General features: G+C 42.1%; 2 protein-coding genes across 2 annotated transcripts in view; one reads left to right on the top strand and one right to left on the bottom strand.

Moving 5' to 3' along the window:
* The window catches only part of LOC106087616 (eukaryotic translation initiation factor 2-alpha kinase), a 28962-nt gene extending 21454 nt beyond the window's left edge, over positions 1 to 7508 (top strand). The window contains exons 4-5 of the mRNA XM_013252731.2: positions 4295 to 5278; positions 5342 to 7508. Of these exons, the coding sequence (XP_013108185.2) occupies positions 4295 to 5278; positions 5342 to 6703 (2346 nt within the window). The 3' untranslated portion in view covers positions 6704 to 7508. The remainder of the gene's footprint in view (positions 1 to 4294; positions 5279 to 5341) is intronic.
* Positions 7509 to 16948: 9440 nt separating this feature from the next.
* On the bottom strand, positions 16949 to 19113 carry LOC106087612 (uncharacterized). The gene has a single exon (XM_013252728.2). The coding sequence runs from the start codon at positions 19024 to 19026 to the stop codon at positions 17164 to 17166; it is 1863 nt and encodes a 620-aa protein (XP_013108182.2). The 5' UTR covers positions 19027 to 19113; the 3' UTR covers positions 16949 to 17163.
* Between the last annotated feature and the right edge of the window lie 337 nt (positions 19114 to 19450).

Here is a 19450-nt window from a genome sequence, read left to right on the forward strand (position 1 = left end):
TCTGAGCCGATTTTTTCCAATTTCAATAGGCTTCGTCTCTAGGCCGAAAAACATGCCTGTACCAAATGAAAAAAGTTGCCATACACATTTTTGTTTCGGTTGCGTTGTCAGACAACCACACAACTGAACGTTGGTTGCTACCCATAATCGACCCATAAATTTAAGAAGGAAAAGAAAAGCGAAATTTTTTATTGATGATGTGTTTTACGTTGGCTACCTGTTGGGCATGATTTTATTACAGAAACCACATTTATGAGGGGTCATTAATTAGGAATTTTTGAAAAATTTGCAACGTGCCCGTGCTAACTCAGATATATAGCCGCCGTAAAGTAAGATGCGCCGTAAAGTAAGATTCATAAACACGTATTTAAATAATTCCCCGTTCATTAACACGTAAAATAATCCATAAATACGTGTAAATAAAAAATACTTAGCAGAAATTGATCGATTTGTGACATTCAACAAGTTCAGATAAACCTGAATAACTGCAAGGCATTTACCATTAAAGTTATTGAATACAATACAACAGGTAGCAAAAGGCGTTTTGCAATGCCTGTTGGGTTATGCTTCCTTTTTCTCCTTGTTGTTGCATTGTAATCCTGCCAGTCCAGATTTGGATATAGCTGCAATATAGACCGATCTCTCGATTAAGGGTCTTAAGCCCATAAAATGCGCATTTATTGTCCGATTTCGTCGAAATTTGGGACAGTGAGTGGTGTTAGGCCCTTCGACATCATTCTTCTTCAATTTGGCCCAGATTGATCCAGATTTGGATATAGCTGTCATATAGACCGATCTCTCGATCTGAGGTTTTGCGCCCATAAAAGGCGCATTTATTGTCCGATTTCGCCGAAATTTGGGACAGTGAGTTGTGTTAGACTCTTCGATATTTTTCTGCAACATGGTCCAAATCGGTCCAGATTTGGATATAGCTATCTCGATTTAAAGTCTTGGCCCCATAAAAGGCGCATTTATAATCCGATTTCACTGAAATTTGACACAGTGACTTACGTTAGGCATTTTACATCCGTGTCGTATATGGTTCAGATCGGTTTACGATCCGACAGATGCAGCTGCCTTAACTGCTACAGAGCTGGAATTGATGCCAATGTGCAGGATGTGAGTCCCGATTGTTACCTGGGACCACGTACGACACACGTTACCTGCTTAACTGCCCAGCCAGACCCAGATCCCTATGCACACACCCCAAAATCAAAAAATCCAACAGAATCAAGCAGAGGAAGCACACTGCTAAAACAAAAACAATATCGAGATCATGTTGTAAAACCTGGAAGGCATTCAACTTCCGAAGGCGAACATCAATGCGGATCATAGGCTTGTTGCAGTAAAAGTTCGCATCCATCTTAGTGTGGGAAGAAACATACGATCTGACACGGAAGCTGGATATCGGAAAGTTGCATACACTCTGACCCGATTGTTTGAAAGAAGCACACCTGTCAGGAAAGTATAGCAGCTTAAGGGCAAACCATTGCCCACTCCATGGAGAGAGCCACAACATTCGTAATTGGCTGCCAAAAGCCTCCTCCAAGCTAGCCCTGGTATGACCTGGAGAGTCAAAAAGCTACTGAAGCCAAGTATGCAGAATACAGGGCAACTTAACAGTCAATAGCAAAGCGCCAGATGAAGGAGAGCTATTGAAAGAAAACAAAAGAGGAGATACGTCTCTTCCGCAGAAAGAAGAAGAAAATGGAAAAATGTAAGAGTGCGCGAATCGAGATGTTGTAATCTTTCGCTTGTATAGGTGGATGGTATTGGCACCAGCAGGTTTGCCACTGGATCAGCCTACGCGGCCTTGCTCTAAACTTGTTGCTGTTTTAGCCACATTTTCGGAATGTGGCGATCCTCGTCAATCTCCTATAGGTGGGCAAGCTCGTTCCGGTCCAAAGGACCTATCGCCGCGGGAACAGGGTGCAAATGCAAAGTTTGCCCATGAACATTCCACTAAGGAACAGGGGCAAACTTCTCACATATCAATGAGTGCAGTCCGATTTAAGTTTTAAGCTCAATCATAAGGGGCCTTCTTTTTATAGCCGAGTCCGAACGGAAAGGACCTATTCAAAGGACATATCGCCGCGGGAACAGGGTGCAAATGCAAAGTTTGCCCATGAACATTCCACTAAGGAACAGGGGCAAACTTCTCACATATCAATGAGTGCAGTCTGATTTAAGTTTTAAGCTCAATCATAAGGGGCCTTCTTTTTATAGCCGAGTCCGAACGGCGTGCCGCAGTGCGACACCTCTTTGGAGCGAAGTTTTACATGGCATTGTACCTCATAAATGTTGCCAGCATTAGGAGGAGAAAACCACAGCTGAAAATTTTTTTCTGGTGGTCTCGCCAGGATACGAACCCAGGCTTTCAGCGTCATAGGCGGACATGCTTACCTCTGCGCTACGGTGGCCTCCGACAGGGTGGCCATTGGTTATTATAAGGCGCCAATAACTCGCCTTGTCATATCGAACATCATAGGCATCTTCCTATATGTGCAAGAGCCGCTGCCACCCACTGAGACACTCCGCTCGATACCGTTGATTGTCCGCGACTGCCGTTGAAGCTTCTCCGTATGGAGCATTCCACTATCCGCAACCTGTAGACACGTCCGGCAGCTCGCAGCTAAGCTTCTCGTGACAGCAAAGAACACCACACAGATCGGACCTCAAAGTTCCAACTTGTGTGGTGCACACAGCTATCACGTGCTGGGAGTTTGGACATGTATACCGATCGAGTCATTATGGAATAAAGTAAAAGGTTGTTGATGTTGCAGCAGTGTGTTGTGTTGCATCTTCTATCTTTCGTCTGCTTGGTTCTGTTGGTGGGGTGTGGAACCCCTTGTTTCACTCTACGGTGTTTCAACTTCTTATCCATAAATTCCACAAACGACTGGCGGTCACACAGATAATTCGTGACGCCGCGCCGCGGATGAAATTCCTAATTTTGTCCACGTTAAATTGGACAAAATTAGGAATTGGACGATTCGGAGACCGCAGAAACGATGAATCCTTGCCTTGTCACTCTCTGCCCTGTCATCCCTTCCTGCCACAAAATCCGCTGATTCTGGGGTTAGTGGGGTTCGCGCAACGAATCCCATCACGCTCGTCTGGGAGTACCGCTGCCTGTACCGGAAAATTGGGCCCCTCTTGGTGTATTCTACCGGTTGGTATAAAGCGAACGACTGCGGCTGTAATGATGTCGCGGAATTTCTTCGCGGCAACTAGCACATTTGAGGCGGGTGTCAGCTCACTGAAGCTGCGATTGGTGTACCCTCTGAAGCCGACCCAATCGGCCTTCTTCTGATTGATAAACGTTCAGCGCTCAAAGGTTATGTATTCCTGTGGTTGGTCAATGGTGAGTGTTATGGGGAGGTGTTCTTATCAAATAAAATTTATTTGAAAGCAGCGTACGAAATAGGTATTTCGTATTTTTAGGGTTGAGAACCCGGGGCCGCCCAAGCAGGCATATAAGCCGGTACAAATCAAAAGTAAAATTTTTGGTCAAGTGTTGTCTCCGCGTCTACTGCAGCACATGAAAACACAACATGTGCTGCGGTCGACGCCAACACCACACATATCAGCCGCGGGCTGAATGAGAAAAGACCCTGAGAAGGAACTAACCCTTAGCCCTTGACCTATCCTAGACGTTTCATACGGTCGATCATGTCATACTCTTCAATGACGCCATCGAGTCTGATCTCCCGAACTCATATCTCTTCGAAAAAATTATGAACGACATTGTTCATTGGCCGCAGGTGTGATCGAAAAGCAGTGAGGTCCTGCCAGCAGATCACAAACATTGACGATCTATCTATGGGATACTATCTCATACAGAGTGGGCATGCCTGGCGAAAATGGCCTCTCATGTCTACAGTTTCCATGTTAAAACTGATCCGAACTGTTGCATGTTATCCTTATTCTAGCGGGAATAAGGATAACAAAACCATGTATTGATTTTAGCACATCAAAAGAAATTTTTAGATCCATTTTATATTATATATTTTTGTAGTATGCACCTCTTTATTATCATACATTACTATTTAAACATTTGTTACGGAAGTCATCTTAGTCTGTAAGGATATTTGTTCCATTGACTAATAAACAAATTAATAAAATAGGTGAAATCTAGTGGTACTAGCGGTACCACTAGATTTCATAGGCGGGCGCTGTACCTAAACATGGCCCAATGTTAAAAAAAAAAAAAAAAAAAGAAAGTGACTTAGGCCACACAATTTGTTTTAACTTTGTTTCAACTCAAATTAATTTTGTGTTTTCCTATTTCCAGGAATCGATTAATTTACGAAAGGAAATTGTCGATAAGTCACATCTGTACACACAACTGACAACGGAATCTACAATGCCGAAAATTCCATGGCGTCCTATAGGGGCCAATAGCAATTCTCTGGTAATTTATAAACAAAATGGCGAGAAAATCATATCGGGGGGTGGTGCACAACAGGCACTACCGAGTGCAGAAACGAAGGGCAACGAGCTGGTGCCCTATGACGATGAAATGTTTGCTCTGTCGGCCCAATCCGTGTTAAATGCCTCCGAATATGTAAATGGCAATGGCTTCTATTTGTATACATCTGGGGAGTTGGAAAAGCCAAAGGATGACGAAGTTTGCAACAACAACAATAGCAAACAAAATGGTTTGCCTGCCATCAAGGATGCTGAACATAAGCCATCGACTTCGATCAATAGCAGCACTGAAGACGACTTAGCTTTCAATTTGGATGATATCGATGCTCCAGTGAAAGTGGTCATATTGTCACTGTGGTTCTGGTGGAAAGAGATTGTTGTTATTGCCTTTACCTCGGCTGTGCTAATGAATCTTTTCATAGGCCAGAGAAATCGCGAAAGGCAAATTGTGGTCATCGAACGCCACATACCAGTGCCTACTGGCATTGAAGCCACAGAATCTTCTACAGCCGCTCTATTGGGCCCAACTACTACAGCGACGACGACCACTACCAGTACCAATACGGCTTCGAAGAGCACAAAGGTTGCCAATCGGTCTTTGTCCGAATCAACTTCCAATTCTGGTGATCATTTTTCTTCGCGCTTCCAGAGCGATTTCGATTTAATGCAGTGCTTGGGCCGTGGTGGTTTTGGAGTGGTTTTCGAGGCAAAGAATAAACTAGACGACTGCAAGTATGCCATTAAGCGTATAACCCTGCCCAATAAGGAAGAGTCGCGTATGCGTGTCATGCGAGAAGTGAAAACGTTGGCCAATTGCGAACATCAGAATATTGTGCGGTATTTTCAGGTATGTTTTGGAATCATCTTTATGTTTGATGTCATTCGAATAACAATCTATTTTACGTTTTAGTCCTGGGTAGAGAAACCGCCACCAGGATGGCAGGAGGAGGAGGACAGTAAATGGCTGGCTAGTGAAATGTCCACCTCAATTCAAATCGAAACGCCAACCGATACGCAATCAGTATTCCCTGCTAAAATTGACAAGAATCAACAGCTGCGATCGTGGATGGAGTCCATGACTTCTACAGCCTGTAGCTCAGAGCATGGTTATGACAATCGTCTAATTGATCTGGATGAAGACGAGGACGAAGATTCCTGTATTGTTTTTCGTTCGGAGTCACAATCGCTGGCGTTGCGCGAAAGTGAAAGCGACGACGAAAGTGTGGTGGACAACAAGAAAAAATCTCAAAACGGTGCCATATCCATCGATATTCACTCCAATTCCACGGACTTGAGTTTTAGCAGGGGCCGGCGGAATATCGATTACTCCCAACTTTCAGATTCATTCCAAATTGAATTTGTAGGATCTGCAAATGGCGAAGAAGAAATGCAGGCCGAAATTGTGCTCGAAGAGTTCGCCATTTCCAATGCCTCCAATGCGGGGCAAAATCGCAAAAAGAATCGACCACGCGACTTGGCTCTGAATATAAGTGGAGGTGGTGCTGGTGCTGGTGCGGAGCAGAATAATAATTGCCGAGAGCACGTGTCCAATCCCGTCAAGCCGGTGCAAAACAAAGTCTATCTGTACATACAAATGCAGTTGTGTCGCAAAGAGTCCCTACGCGATTGGCTCAGAGATAATGTGACAGAGAATCGTCTCGAATACATTGCCAGTATTTTCCATCAAATTGTCGACGCTGTCGACTACGTCCATTACAAGGGACTCATCCATCGTGATCTCAAGCCCAGCAATATATTTTTCTCGCAGGAGGGGCAAATCAAGATCGGTGACTTTGGACTGGTCACCGATATGGCTGACATACCAAATATAGTTACTAAATGTGGCGACAAAACGGGCATGCCATCGTGCGTTCGACACACCCAGCAAGTGGGAACTCATCTCTATATGTCGCCCGAGCAGTTACGCGGTTTGCCTTATGATTTCAAAGTGGACATCTACTCGTTGGGCTTGATTTTCTTTGAGCTGCTGGTCTACTTTGGCACCGAAATGGAGCGCATTATGACCCTCAGATCGTTGCGCGATGGTATATACCCCAAGGATTTTCCCCACAAGCATCCCAAAGAGTATGAATTGCTGAAGAAAATGCTCTCTGCAAAGCCGGAGGAACGCCCCGCGACGCAAGAACTAAAAGTGCAACTCAATGAGATATTAAAATTACCGGAATTGCCAGGCGACAGTGATGCTGCCGTCTTGAAAGCGGCTGCGCGGCGTTTAAGCCGCTCACGTACTTTTAGCAGCTCTGAATCATAAGTCTCTTATAAGGTTTTTAATAAGTTACAAAGTAAATATCAAATGAAGCTACAGTCCGAACCACATTCAGCATACTTGTAATAGTTTAGAACTGTCACACAAAGTTATTGGTGTGCCTTTGGCTGTAATTTATATTTGCTGCCCTTTTCATATCGTTTTTTATTGTCACACTGCTCTAACCCACTTCATTTAATTTAATATCACGCCGCTACACAAACTGTAGTCGAATGGCTATGTAGTTAAACTCTTTCCAAATCGCTAATGTTTTGCATTTGCCAATGATATCTAATACTGCTGCGAGTGCATCTAGTTCGTTATTTATTGATCCTGTTCTTTTGTTTTGTGTTACTTCTCCATTCTCTCGTAAGTTTTGACAATATATGCATATTTTATTTTTATCTGCGGGCCTTTGCCAATTTATTTACAAAGCACCCCCATTCTTTTGCATACCCTTGTATGCCTTGTATTTCGCGGCTCCCTCTCAACAATTGGGAGTTTATATTAAAAATGAAACATTGCTCTTTTCAAAGTCAAAGACACGTCTATCGTAAGTTAGTTAAACACAAGAATGTGATTTGTCCATCAGACAGTTTTTGTTCCATAATCTGGTGGCCAAGTTCTCCGAACGAAGACTAAGATTAACATTTTTTTATCATATAATTAAGATTAGTTTATATAGTTTTTTAAGATTGTAAACTTAGATAGAATGTGTCAAATAGTCGTACATACATAAAGCATATAAAAACTCAATTTATTTTGAATAAATCAAGCTGTACATTTTTATGGTACATGAAATAGAATACAATGCCTTATGATGTTTTCATTTCTATGGGTCGACAGCAAAAGCTGAGTGGAATCGTTGGTAAATCACGCTCCTACAAAAATACTTGCATCGATATTTAAATTAAAATGTAGGACGGGTGCTCGTTATGAATTTTGGTTACAGCAGCAGTCACTGTTGTCAGTTGAAAAATGTACATAACGCATACTAACTTCCAGCCGGCTCGGGATAATCATGAGCACCACACGGTCTGAATCTTTGAGCTTCGATCTGTGTGGTGTTCATCGTTATCACGAGAAGCTTAGCTGGGAGCTATCGGGGGCATCCACAGGTTAGGAAGGTGGCATGCTCCATACGGAGTAACAGTAATTGCTGTCGCTCACCATCAGCGGTTTCGAGTGGACAGTCTCAACGAGAGGCCGGGAGGCACCCGCTCTTTCTTATGCTCGATATGACAACATAGTACGGGGGTATAAATCCATGCTTAATTTCGAAGGAGTAGAGCTAGGCCCTTAATATTTTGCCCAAAATTTCCTATAAGTGTAGGTTAGTTGGGTTTGTAAATGGGCCATATCGAAAAGAACAGGGCCAAACTTCTCACATATCATTTAGTGCAGTCCGATTCAAGTTTAAGCGAGTCCGAACGGCGTGACGGAGTGTTTGTACATGGCATAGTACTTGTGAAGGCAGATGGGGCAGTTATTGGAGTATTTGAGAGAAAGATTCTTCGTAAAATATATGGACCAGTATGCGTTAATGGAGAATATAGGCGACGTATGAACCACGAGCTGTATGAGCTCTATGACGACGATGTTGTTGTTGTAGCAGTTTGTTGTGTTCTATCTTTCGTCTGCTTGATTCTGTTGAATGTCAAGACCCAGGGTGCGTCCACAGGGATCTGGGTCTGAGTCGAGTGGATCTGGCTGGGCAGTTAAACAGATGACGTGTATCGTGCGGTCCCTGGTTACAATCGGGACATACATCTTGCACGGCGACATCAAACCTCGCTCTGTAGGAGTTGAGGCGGCTGCATCTGCCGGAACGTAATTGAGCCAGAACTACTCTGGTTTGCCGGGGGAGGTCAATTTCTTCAGGTGCAATGGGAGGCGGTCGTTCTCCAAGGGCTACATTCACCCAGTAGCCATTTACCGCATCTGCTACCGTGTCTGCATGAATGTTGTCTAGACGCGCTTGATATGGCGCTTGATTCTGTTGAAGAACCTCACGCTTAAGGCTTCTAGGCGGTGGATATCTATACACCAGATGATGATTTGGATGGTCTCTGCGATAACGGCCCAAAAGGTATTGCTTTGACGACGATAGCAAAGTTACACACATCAAAATGCAACGGCTGCATTGGCTAGGCCATATTGTAAGATTAGATGAAGAAGCTCCAGAAAAGAAGTCTTTTGAAGGTAAATTCGGCGGTACACGCAAGCCGGGAAGACTAAAAGCCCGATGGAAAGATCAAATGGTGGGAGACACCTCGAAACTTGGTGTCAGAGATTTTAGAATGAGCGCAGGAGATCGCGGCGCTTGGAACGCTATTCTACGTTCGGCTAGTGAAACAAATGTAAATAGTAATTCACAAATGTTGCCAGCGTTAGGAGGGAATAACCATGTTTAAATATGCAAATGAAAATTTGCCCTGAACATTTCATTAATGAACTAGGACAAACCTCACAAATCAATGAGTGCTGTCCGATGCAATTTGAAGCTCAATGATAAGGGACCTCCTTAGAGCGGCACCTCTTTGGGAAGAAGTTTTTACGTGGCAAAGTACCCCACATATGTCGCCAGCATTAGGAGGGGATAATCACCGCTGAAAAATTTTCCGATGTTCCTGCCAGGATTCGAAACCAGGCGTTTAGCGTCATAGGCGAAAATGCTAACCTCTGCGCTACGGTGGTCTCCCATAAATAGCTCCCATGAAAACCGATCTCCCGAGTATACTTCTTGAACCTTGAAATTTTGTACTATGACGTTTTCTATGGCAATCAACAGATGTGCGATGTATGGTCCAAAACCTGATTTTGCAGTAATTTTTTTTATAACCTCCAACATACGAGGTCTGATAAAAAACCGTTATTTTATTTGTTATTTATTCATCAATAATTATCTTGTTTGGGTTGCCAAAAAGTAATTGCGGATTTTTTAAAAGAAAGTAAATGCATTTTTAATAAATCTTAGAATGAACTTTAATCAAATATACTTTTTTTACACTTTTTTTCTAAAGCAAGCTAACGGTCACAGCTGATAACTGGCAGAAGAAAGAATGCAATTACAGAGTCACAAGCTGTGAAAAAATTTGTCAACGCCGACTATATGAAAAATCCGCAATTACTTTTTGGGCATCCCAATAATGCTAACATCGTCCTTCCGTTTGTAACTTATCGAAGTAATGATCTGAGACCCAACAAAGTATAAGAGGTTTGATCAAAAAATAACCGTTATTTGATTTTTTAAAAAAGTAAACCCTCTCAGATATTTTTTCCATTTTTTTTCCGGTTTTTCCAATCCTGGAGACATTTCTGAAAGTCGCTCTTTGGTTTCACAAAACTTAATATAGTTTATTTATCCATTTTTCGAATGTAAAAAATCGAAGAGCACACCAAAACACGACTAACCTTTTTATCTGTCAAAAACAAACTGACATTCCAAAATGGCTGATATACCAACATATATATTGAGTTGCCCAAAAAGTAATTGCGGATTTTTTAAAAGAAAGTAAATGCATTTTTAATAAAACTTAGAATGAACTTGAATCAAATATGAATCAAATATACTTTTTTTACACTTTTTTTCTAAAGCAAGCTAAAAATAACAGCTGATAACTGACAGAAGAAAGAATGCAATTACAGAGTCACAAGCTATGAAAAAATTTGTCAACGCCGACAATATGAAAAATCCGCAACTACTTTTTGGGCAACCCAATAGCAGACATGTGTACCAACATAACAGAAAAAAACGCGAAACTCGAACATACGTAAGTCACGAAATTTGAAAATAACGTTATTTTTTGACCAGACTTTGTACGAGCCAAGAATGGCTTGAATCGGTTTAAAACGTGATATAGCTTCCATATGAACCGATCTTCCGAATGCACTTCTTGAGTCTCTAAAGGGTCCAGTTCTTGTCTGATTTGGCTGAAATATTGCACATGACCTTTAACATTCGTGCCAAATATGGTCTGAATCGGTTCATAACCTGATATAGCTCCCATATAAACCGATCTCCCGATTTTGTTTTTTGAATCCCTAGAGGGCGTAGTTCGCGAGGGCGAGCAACGCATCAGGAGGCGTGTTTCCCCTTGGATCTCTTAAGCTCATGGTAAATGGAATTGTAATGACAATCCCAACATTTTTGACAAAAGCGAAAAAAATTTGAGACCGAATTGTATACGTTTTTTTAAATCTCAATTTAGCCCACACTGACTACAACCCAAAAGTTGTTATTCAACAGTTGTCTTGTGATTTTAAGGTGTATTTTCAGTATAAGGAGGAATTCACATTGTTTTCACCATAAAATTTTTAGTGAAATGGTTTCACAGTTTTTTTGGTGAAATCTATCATACGGGTCACTTCATTTCACAAATATTTCACATTAGCCTGCGAAACGAAGCCCGATGGTCTGAACCGATCTCACGTTTATATTTCTGGAGCCTCTATATCAACCAATTTGGTTGATGTTTTGCACAATGGCATCTACTATGGTCTCCAATATCCAATCCAAGTATGGCCCGAATCGGTTCATAACTTTATATTGCTCCAATAGCATAGCAATTCTTATCCATTATTATTTGTTTGTCTTTAAAGAGATACTGGGCACGTGGTGTTTTGGTATCGCAGGTTCATAATCTGATATAGCTGCCATTTAAACCGATCTTGGGTCTTGAGATTCTAGAGGGCGCAAGTCTTATCCGTCTCGGCTGCAATTTTGTACAGAACGTTGAGGAACGACTTCCAAGAACTGCTAAGTATGGTCTAAATGAGTCCATACCGTGATAAAGCCGATTAGACTTCTTGATCTTCAAATGGGCGCAAGTCTTATCGAATTTGGTTGAATTTTTGCATGCATCGTTTTGGTATGACTTCTAACAACTGTGCCAAGCATGGTCTAAATCGGTTGATAACCTGATGTAGCTACCATATAAACCGATCTTCCAATTTAACACTCTGAGCCATTGGAGGGCGCAATTTTTACTCGATTTGCCTAAAATTTTGGAGGGGGTATTAACCATATCGGTTATTAACTTGATGTAGCTCATATATATATTGAAAAAGTCATTCAAAGAACTTAACAAATGCGATCCATGGTGGAGGGTATATAAGATTCGGCCCAGCCGAACTTAGCACGCTTTTACTTGTTTTTATAATGCGATTTGACAGTTGTTCGAGCGAAAAGCTGAGGATTGCGTAAGCAGTGGAGGTGTGGGATTGGCCTTCGTGATGACCCATTCAGTTTAGTATAGACCCATACATACATACAAAGTGTACATACCTCTGGTTGGTAGTAGTGACCCAGTTAATGGCCAAGCTTACAGTCCCGACATTACTGGCCATAATCGCCTGGCTCTAGGCGACTTTAATGCTCATCACGTTTCATGGTTGAGGATATGAATGAGGATACCCCCACTAGGATTACGAGGAGTTGCAGCGACTCTTCTGACATTTCCATTGCGTCCCCTGTTCTCCTGAGTGACGTAACCTGACAAGCCGTCATTTCTTTGGCATCAGACCACCTCCCATAAAACTCACCGTCGACCGACCGCCCGCTGAGCCCCGAACGTTTTTCAATCAGAAGAAGGCCGATTGGATCGTCCTCAGAGAACACCAATCGCCACTACAAAGTGCTAGTTTCCGAGATATCATTAACGCAGCAGCTTCTCGCCTTATACCAGCCGGTCGAATACCCCAAGTCCCAAATTCCTGTCGTAGGCAGTGCTACTGACAGATGAGATTCTCTGCACTGACCCCATTAATTCCAGAATTTATTTGAGCATCCTGAAAGTGACAAGGCTAGGAGGAGAGCTCTTACAACTGTTCTCAACCTGTCTTTGAACACTCTTATAGTACCCGATGTCTGGAAGATGGTCAGAGTGATCCCACTGGAAAGGACCTGAGTTTGGGGGAGTCGTACAGTCTGATCTCCCTTCTTTCAACAGTAGCCAAAATGCTTGAGAGACTATCCCTCCTGGGCCTCGTTGGGGGATTTCCATTCGCCGAGCATCAGCACTGATTTCGAAGGCAGCACAGAACAACAGTTTTGCATGCCATCACCGCGCACATTTGTCGTGGCAAATCAGCCCAGGCCATGTGATAGGACGGTCCTCGTGGCACTGGACCTATCGAAAGCATTTGACACTATTTGAGGACACAGCCAATACGTCCCTCCAGCTAGGCTTGAAACTGAATTATCTGTGTGGTCGCCAGTCGTTTGTGGAATTTAGAGATAAGAATTCAAAATCGCGTGGAGTGAAGCAGGAAGTTCCTTAAGGTGGGGAGATATATGCTGACGCAAGCTTGATACGCTTGACCATTGTGTCTATATTCTCAGCAGGAAATGCAACCATGAAATGCAAATCCTTTTCTGGTCTATAAGGAATAGTGAAGGGAAATTTATCCCAATCCGCCTTTCTTCTGTTTAGCCGAGAGATCAAGACTCCACAGCTGAAACTTGTATAACGATGATCAGAAAAGCTTTCGTCATCCAACGCTTCCTAATCGCATATCCTTCCGCTTATATCTTCTGATACAAAGTTTACATCTAGTACCTTCTGCCTGTTTCTGTTAATAAAGGTCGGTTTATTCCCTTTATTACAAATCGCCAGATTGCAACTTATAATATATATATATATATATATATATTATAATATATATATATAATGAAGATATATCGGCAGAAACCGGACCATAGTCAGGATTCAGAATCTCCACCAGTGTTGCGTCAGCCTAGTCTTCTGATTCTACAGAAGTTTATTCTCACAAGATTGGTTCAATCTTGTCTTAATGTTTCCTTACGCATCCAAGCAGTTGGGAAAGCAGTGGAACCACTCTTCCTCAGGACACTGGGCACTTGCGGTGTGAACGATTCCTCCTTTTGATTTCCGTCCTTCTACACTGGAGCACACCTTGAGCCTAATCCAAACGGATGACCCACCCACACAGAGCTTGTGGGGCCCCGTCTCGACGACTTCCCCTCCTGTTTTGATCGTGGCAGGGGGATTTACAGTCTCCTGCAATCCGCCTGAATTTAGAAATGTGGTCGATAGTTCCTCAGGCAAGTGTTCAGCAACAACTGCTGAATCATCTCCTGATTACCCAACACCACCGCTTCTATACACGTTCAGTCTCAACTTGTTGAATCAGCAGGATATAACTCCCTGAATTGTTGAGGTCGAAAACTGTATGTCTCCGGTCATCGTTATCCTCATCTAATCTACCAATCTTCCAGTAGGTGGTTGGAAGATTGGGATTGCAGTCCCTTAGAATCCTTAGTATGGATAAAGGTCCGAGGAAATCCTTGGTATCATAGGCAATTCCGCCAGGACATCGGAGTATACAGATGACAGTCCATTGACTATCCCACTCCAATTGCTCTTAGGTATGTAGCCCTGTTCTTCTCCCTTGTCAACAAGCTATCCTTAGCGACATTAGTAAAGGTTCAATATTACTATTGTGGGATGCCAGGTGATCGCAGCCTTTTGGCTGACTGTGGTGCCGTTTCCAAATCTAGACGTGTAGCCTGTAATGGTAACCTCTTTCCTTAACGGTGAGAGTTTTAGGGTCATTCGCATCAATCCTCTCAATAATAATAAGCGAATATAGAATACGTTTAGCCTTGTCCTTAAGATTCGACCAGGCGTCTTCGCGAGAAGCGCCTGCTGACCAGTCGTCTGTCGGCTAGTGGAGCCTGGCGCAGCCTCTCCACCGGTCGAGATGTCAGTAGCAGACAACATGCTACGGCATGATACCACCACTGCAACTCTAAGGTTTTTGGGGTCCTGTTTCTCGCATGTAACACTGTAGAAAAGGGAAACGACCGTTAGGACGGCGAAAATTCTGTGTGGATATTCGGATCGTGAGAAGACGAGGCTATTACTGCAAGGAAGTAAGAAGGAAGTCAGTATGGATTTCGGTATCATAACGGAATACATAGGACTACGACCTCACGTATGCAAAATCCGTGCGGCAAGTGATAGTATATGAAGGGCATGTGGAAAAGACATGATCCATATTAGGGACGTGGTACAGAAAACAATCAAGGATTTTGTTGTAGCAGGGACTTCCTAACGTAGATTTTCTTTCTTTCTTTCTCAAATTTGAACGAACATATATATGACAGCTTGTATATCTAAATATGAACCTATTTCGACCAAACCATACAAATATTGTGGTAGTTATCAAGGAAACCGTTGTACAATACTTTGGCAAGATTGGTCAATAAATGCGCTTGTAGTGGCTCTAAAAGTGAAAATCGGGCGATATACATATATGACAGTTATATGTAAATCTAAATCGATTTCTATGAATTTCCATAGAATCGGTTATCAAATGACCACATTATTGCAATATTAGTCCAAATCGGACGAACATATACATGGATATATACTCCAATCTGAATCGATTATTTCCAATTTGAATAGGCTTCGTCTCTAGGCCGAAAAGCATGCCTGTGCCAAATTGTAAGAGGATCGGACGAAAATTGAGACCTGTACTTTGTACAGAAATTAACATGGACGGACGGACATAGCTAAATCGAATCAATGGTGGAACTGTATTTTAAGGGGTAGTTCCCAAACAAATCTAATTTTTTGCATACCCCCTAATTTTGACCCCAGGAACCCGAATATGAAGTCCGTTTGTGGGGCTCGGGCCCGTGGACCCCCCCTCGGGCCCGTGGACCCCCCCCCCCCCCCCCCCTTCACTCGGTCAATCCGCTTAGTCCAATTTTGGCATTCTCTTTAAAACATTTCGGCCAGTATCTCACGAATAAAATCTTCAATGTTGTCTTCCAATGCGTCAATTGAAGCGCCCCACAAAAATAGTCTAAAGGCGTTAAATCGCACGATCTAGGCGGCCAATTGACTAGTCCTGAACGTGAAATAAAATGTTCACCGAACTCGCCTCTCATTATTACGCGTGCTGTATGGCATGTGGCACCGTCTTGTTGAAACCACATGTCAAGCAAGTCAAGCTCTTGCATTTTGGACAAAAAACAGTTGGATATCATCTCACGACAGCGCTCACCATTCACAGTTACGATTCGCATCTTCTTTGAAGAAGTACGGTCCAATAATGCCACCAGCCCATAAACCGCACCAAACTGTGACTTTTTCTGGATGCATTCGTAGTTCTTGTAATGCTTCTGGCTGATCTTCACTCCAAAATCGACCATTATGCTTCATTTTTGGCTCAATGGGTACGTAAATGAAGCGCGTGATGAACTTTCTTCACAGAACACGCATTTTGATAATAAAATTCAATAATTTGCAAGCGTTGTTCGTTTGTAAAACAATTCGTGGTTAAATTATAGACCAAACTGAAGACAGTGAAATAAAACACGAAACATGTGTGAGCTATTTAAACCAGTGTTGCCAAAAAGATAATTGCTAAAAAATCACCATTTAGCTGTCATATACTTATATACAGGGTGGCTGATGAAAGCCGCTACCAAAAAAAAATGTAATAACTTTTTTTCTATTTAATAATAATAATTTAATAATTAATTTAATTAATTAATTAATTAATTTAATTAATAATAATTTAATAATTAATTTAATAATTTAATTTAACATGAATAAAAGAAAAATGTATTCCATACACCGAAAAAAAAATGTAGCAATATTCATCATTGTAGCAATATTCATCAGCCACCCTGTATGGAGGCCACCGCAGCGCAGAGGTTAGCATGTCCGCCTATGACGCTGTCCGCCTGGGTTCGAATTCTGGCGAGACCATCAGAAAAAATTTTCAGCGGTGGTTTTCCCCTTCTAATGCTGGCAACATTCGTAAGGTACTATGCCATGTAAAACTTCTCTCCAAAGAGGTGTCGCACTGTGGCACGCCGTTCCGACTCGGCTATAAAAAGTGGGACCCTTATCATTGAGCTTAAACTTGAATCGCACTGCACTCATTGATATGTAAGAAGTTTGCCCCTGTTCCTTAATGGAATGCTCATGGGCAAAATTTGCAAATTTCCATACTTATATACCTTCTTGAGTCCCTAGAGGGCGCAATTCTTATCCGATTTTGCTGAAATTTGCATGATGATTTCTGCTAATACCTCCAACAGCCAAGTATGGGTAGGATTGGTTAAAGTCTGGGACGCATCTTAAAAGCAATTTTTTTCAAATATTAAAAAAAAACCCCATTAGATTCCTTGTTTTGACCTCCCATTCAACCTTTTTAGTTTCTGCCCATAAAGAGAAACCCTGCAAAGAACTTGACATAGGAGATTCATAGTGGAGGGTATATTAAATTCGGCCCAGCCGAACGCTTTTACTTGTTTTCATTTATATTACACAGTTAAATTAAACAAACAAATTACATTTTGTTTTCTACACTTAAAAATAATAAATATTCGAGGGTGGTCCTTAATTTATGCGACCTGACAAAGTTGAAGTGGCGAAACATTGGCCAAGTGGCTCAGTTGGCCACGGAGTCAAAACGCATTTCCGTTAATTATTCATACATTTTGTCACGGGATTCATGGCATCGATGTTTGCACACTGAAATGCATCCTGAAAGTCTTCTGTGTTCATAAAACTCCGATTTATGATGTAACTACAGATGTCATCATTTCGATTGCATAGTTGTTGGGCCACAGCATAGAACATTACTCGAGATGAGTCCAAATCAAAATATTCCAAAATAAAATCTTCGGCCATGGCAAAGTTTTCACTTTCCAGCCAAAATTTGTAATCTGCCGATGATTCCAGGAAGGCGGTATGAAAATCATACAACTCATTTACTTGAGCCATATCTAAAATCGTAAAGAGGTCGCCATAATCGTCAGCATTAAGCATTGTCTGTCGCTCCAAGCAATCGATGGATGTGAACAAACCATCGGAGCTACGCAGCAAACCCGAAGTCTGCCACATCTTGCGATCAGACGAAGCGAAATAATGAAGTCGTGGTCTATGTAGAATTAGAATGCAAAAATTAATGAACTCTTGGAAGAAATGCATATCTCCCTCATCGACATAGGTATTCTGGAATGAGTATCGCAGCGACAATCTCTTCATCTCCAAAAGATTCGAATAAAACGTCCTCTTCTCGCTGGCGAACTCCTCAGACTGATATATGGCAGAAAAGCGGTCAGGATTCAGATAATCTTTTGCATAGTTCCGAATTGATTTTTCAATGTTTAAATCCTTTCGGCGTGATCGCTTCTGGAACATGCGATCAACCGAGGTGCTGGTTATGCCTCTGCGATATTGACGCTGGAATCTTGTAGTGTGGAAGAGATAGCTAGCTAAAGCAACATCGCGCCGAAAGTGATTGTCGAATACGTTCCATTGCCAGTATTCAGACTGCAGTAGCTGACGAAATTCATCGGTAAGTTCAAAGCAGTCATCCATGGCACTGAGCTGGTGGTAAATGTGCCACAATATGTAATTGTAGACCACACGAGGGTTTGTCGACTTCAAGACAGTCATCAGTTCGCCTAATATTTGGACATTTACTACAATTTTGCGGGCCTGCTCGATATCCACATCGGTTAAGTTCAAGCGTGGAAAATATCTCTGGAGAAAATCGCTCATTGTCTCATCCAATAGGAAATCGGTAACTTCAACGGTTTCCTGCGAAAGGGGAATTTCTCCGCGTAGCTGCCGACAAAATTGCCACATCTCATTGCCAATAATGTTGGCTATTTGGGGATTACGTTGCCTTAGCAGTGGCAGTAGGGAGTTTTGGAATTCCTTCAATTCCGGGCACAGGAAGTCCTTATTGGGTGTTATATAGATGGTATTCTCGGCGAAGAAAATATTAAAAAATATCTCATATCCATGAGCAGAAAATTCGGCAGCCAATATAGGCCAATTCAGGTCCAATTGAGCCTTATATGTGTCCCACTGGTATTGCAGAAAAGGCCATTTGCGCAAAAGATCTCGATCATGTTTCAAGAACGGTATGTCGGAGATCATGTGCCACCAAACGCGACGAGGATCATTTTTCTCACTTTGAGATTCTTTGCAAAGATCGTAAAGATCACGAACTAAAAGCCCCGGCTCGGTGATGAATCTTCCCTTGTGGGCTTCCAAAAATTCATAGAAGTCTTGGTGATTGTAGAGGAACGGTGGAGCCCTATGCTGCTGTTTCCCACTATCATCACTTGCCGAGCTATTCACCTTTACATTCCCACAAGCATGCTGGAAAAAGTTCTCACAGGGCAAAATATTTTCATCGACCGCATCCCTCAAATTCTGCAAATAGTCGCGATATATGTTTGTGATGTTCACCTCGGTCCCCTCGATTTGCATCGAAATGCTTAGCACACTCACAAATAGTGTTAGAAGTGTCCATCGTTCGTGATTCATTTAAGCTGGGCTTTTTTTAAACTTTGTGAGATGTTGACGTTTCGAAATAATGCGGAATACTATTTCAGCACCAGTACCATTGACAAGCTAGCGTTTGTTCCGAATGGATGTGCAAATTTCAAATATAGCAGATAAGCGCTAACTCATGATAAGCTGGGGATTCGTAATCAGCAACATTAATATTGACCTTCTCAAAAATGTAAATAATTTTTTGTATTTATAAAAATAGCATTTTTGCATTGTTTTGGTATTGAGAATAGGGTTTTATATTTCCCGGTTTCTTTTCCATTTCCTCGAATAAGGGGCTGAATACCATTCTCATTGTGATGGTTGAGCAAAAAAAATCTATTCCAAACATATATTTTGACCAATCACGACAATATGGGACTCAAATGAAAGGTATTTAGGATAAGAAAACGTATCT

Source organism: Stomoxys calcitrans, chromosome 2 (genome assembly GCF_963082655.1).
Source record: "Stomoxys calcitrans chromosome 2, idStoCalc2.1, whole genome shotgun sequence".
NCBI lineage: Eukaryota > Metazoa > Arthropoda > Insecta > Diptera > Muscidae > Stomoxys > Stomoxys calcitrans.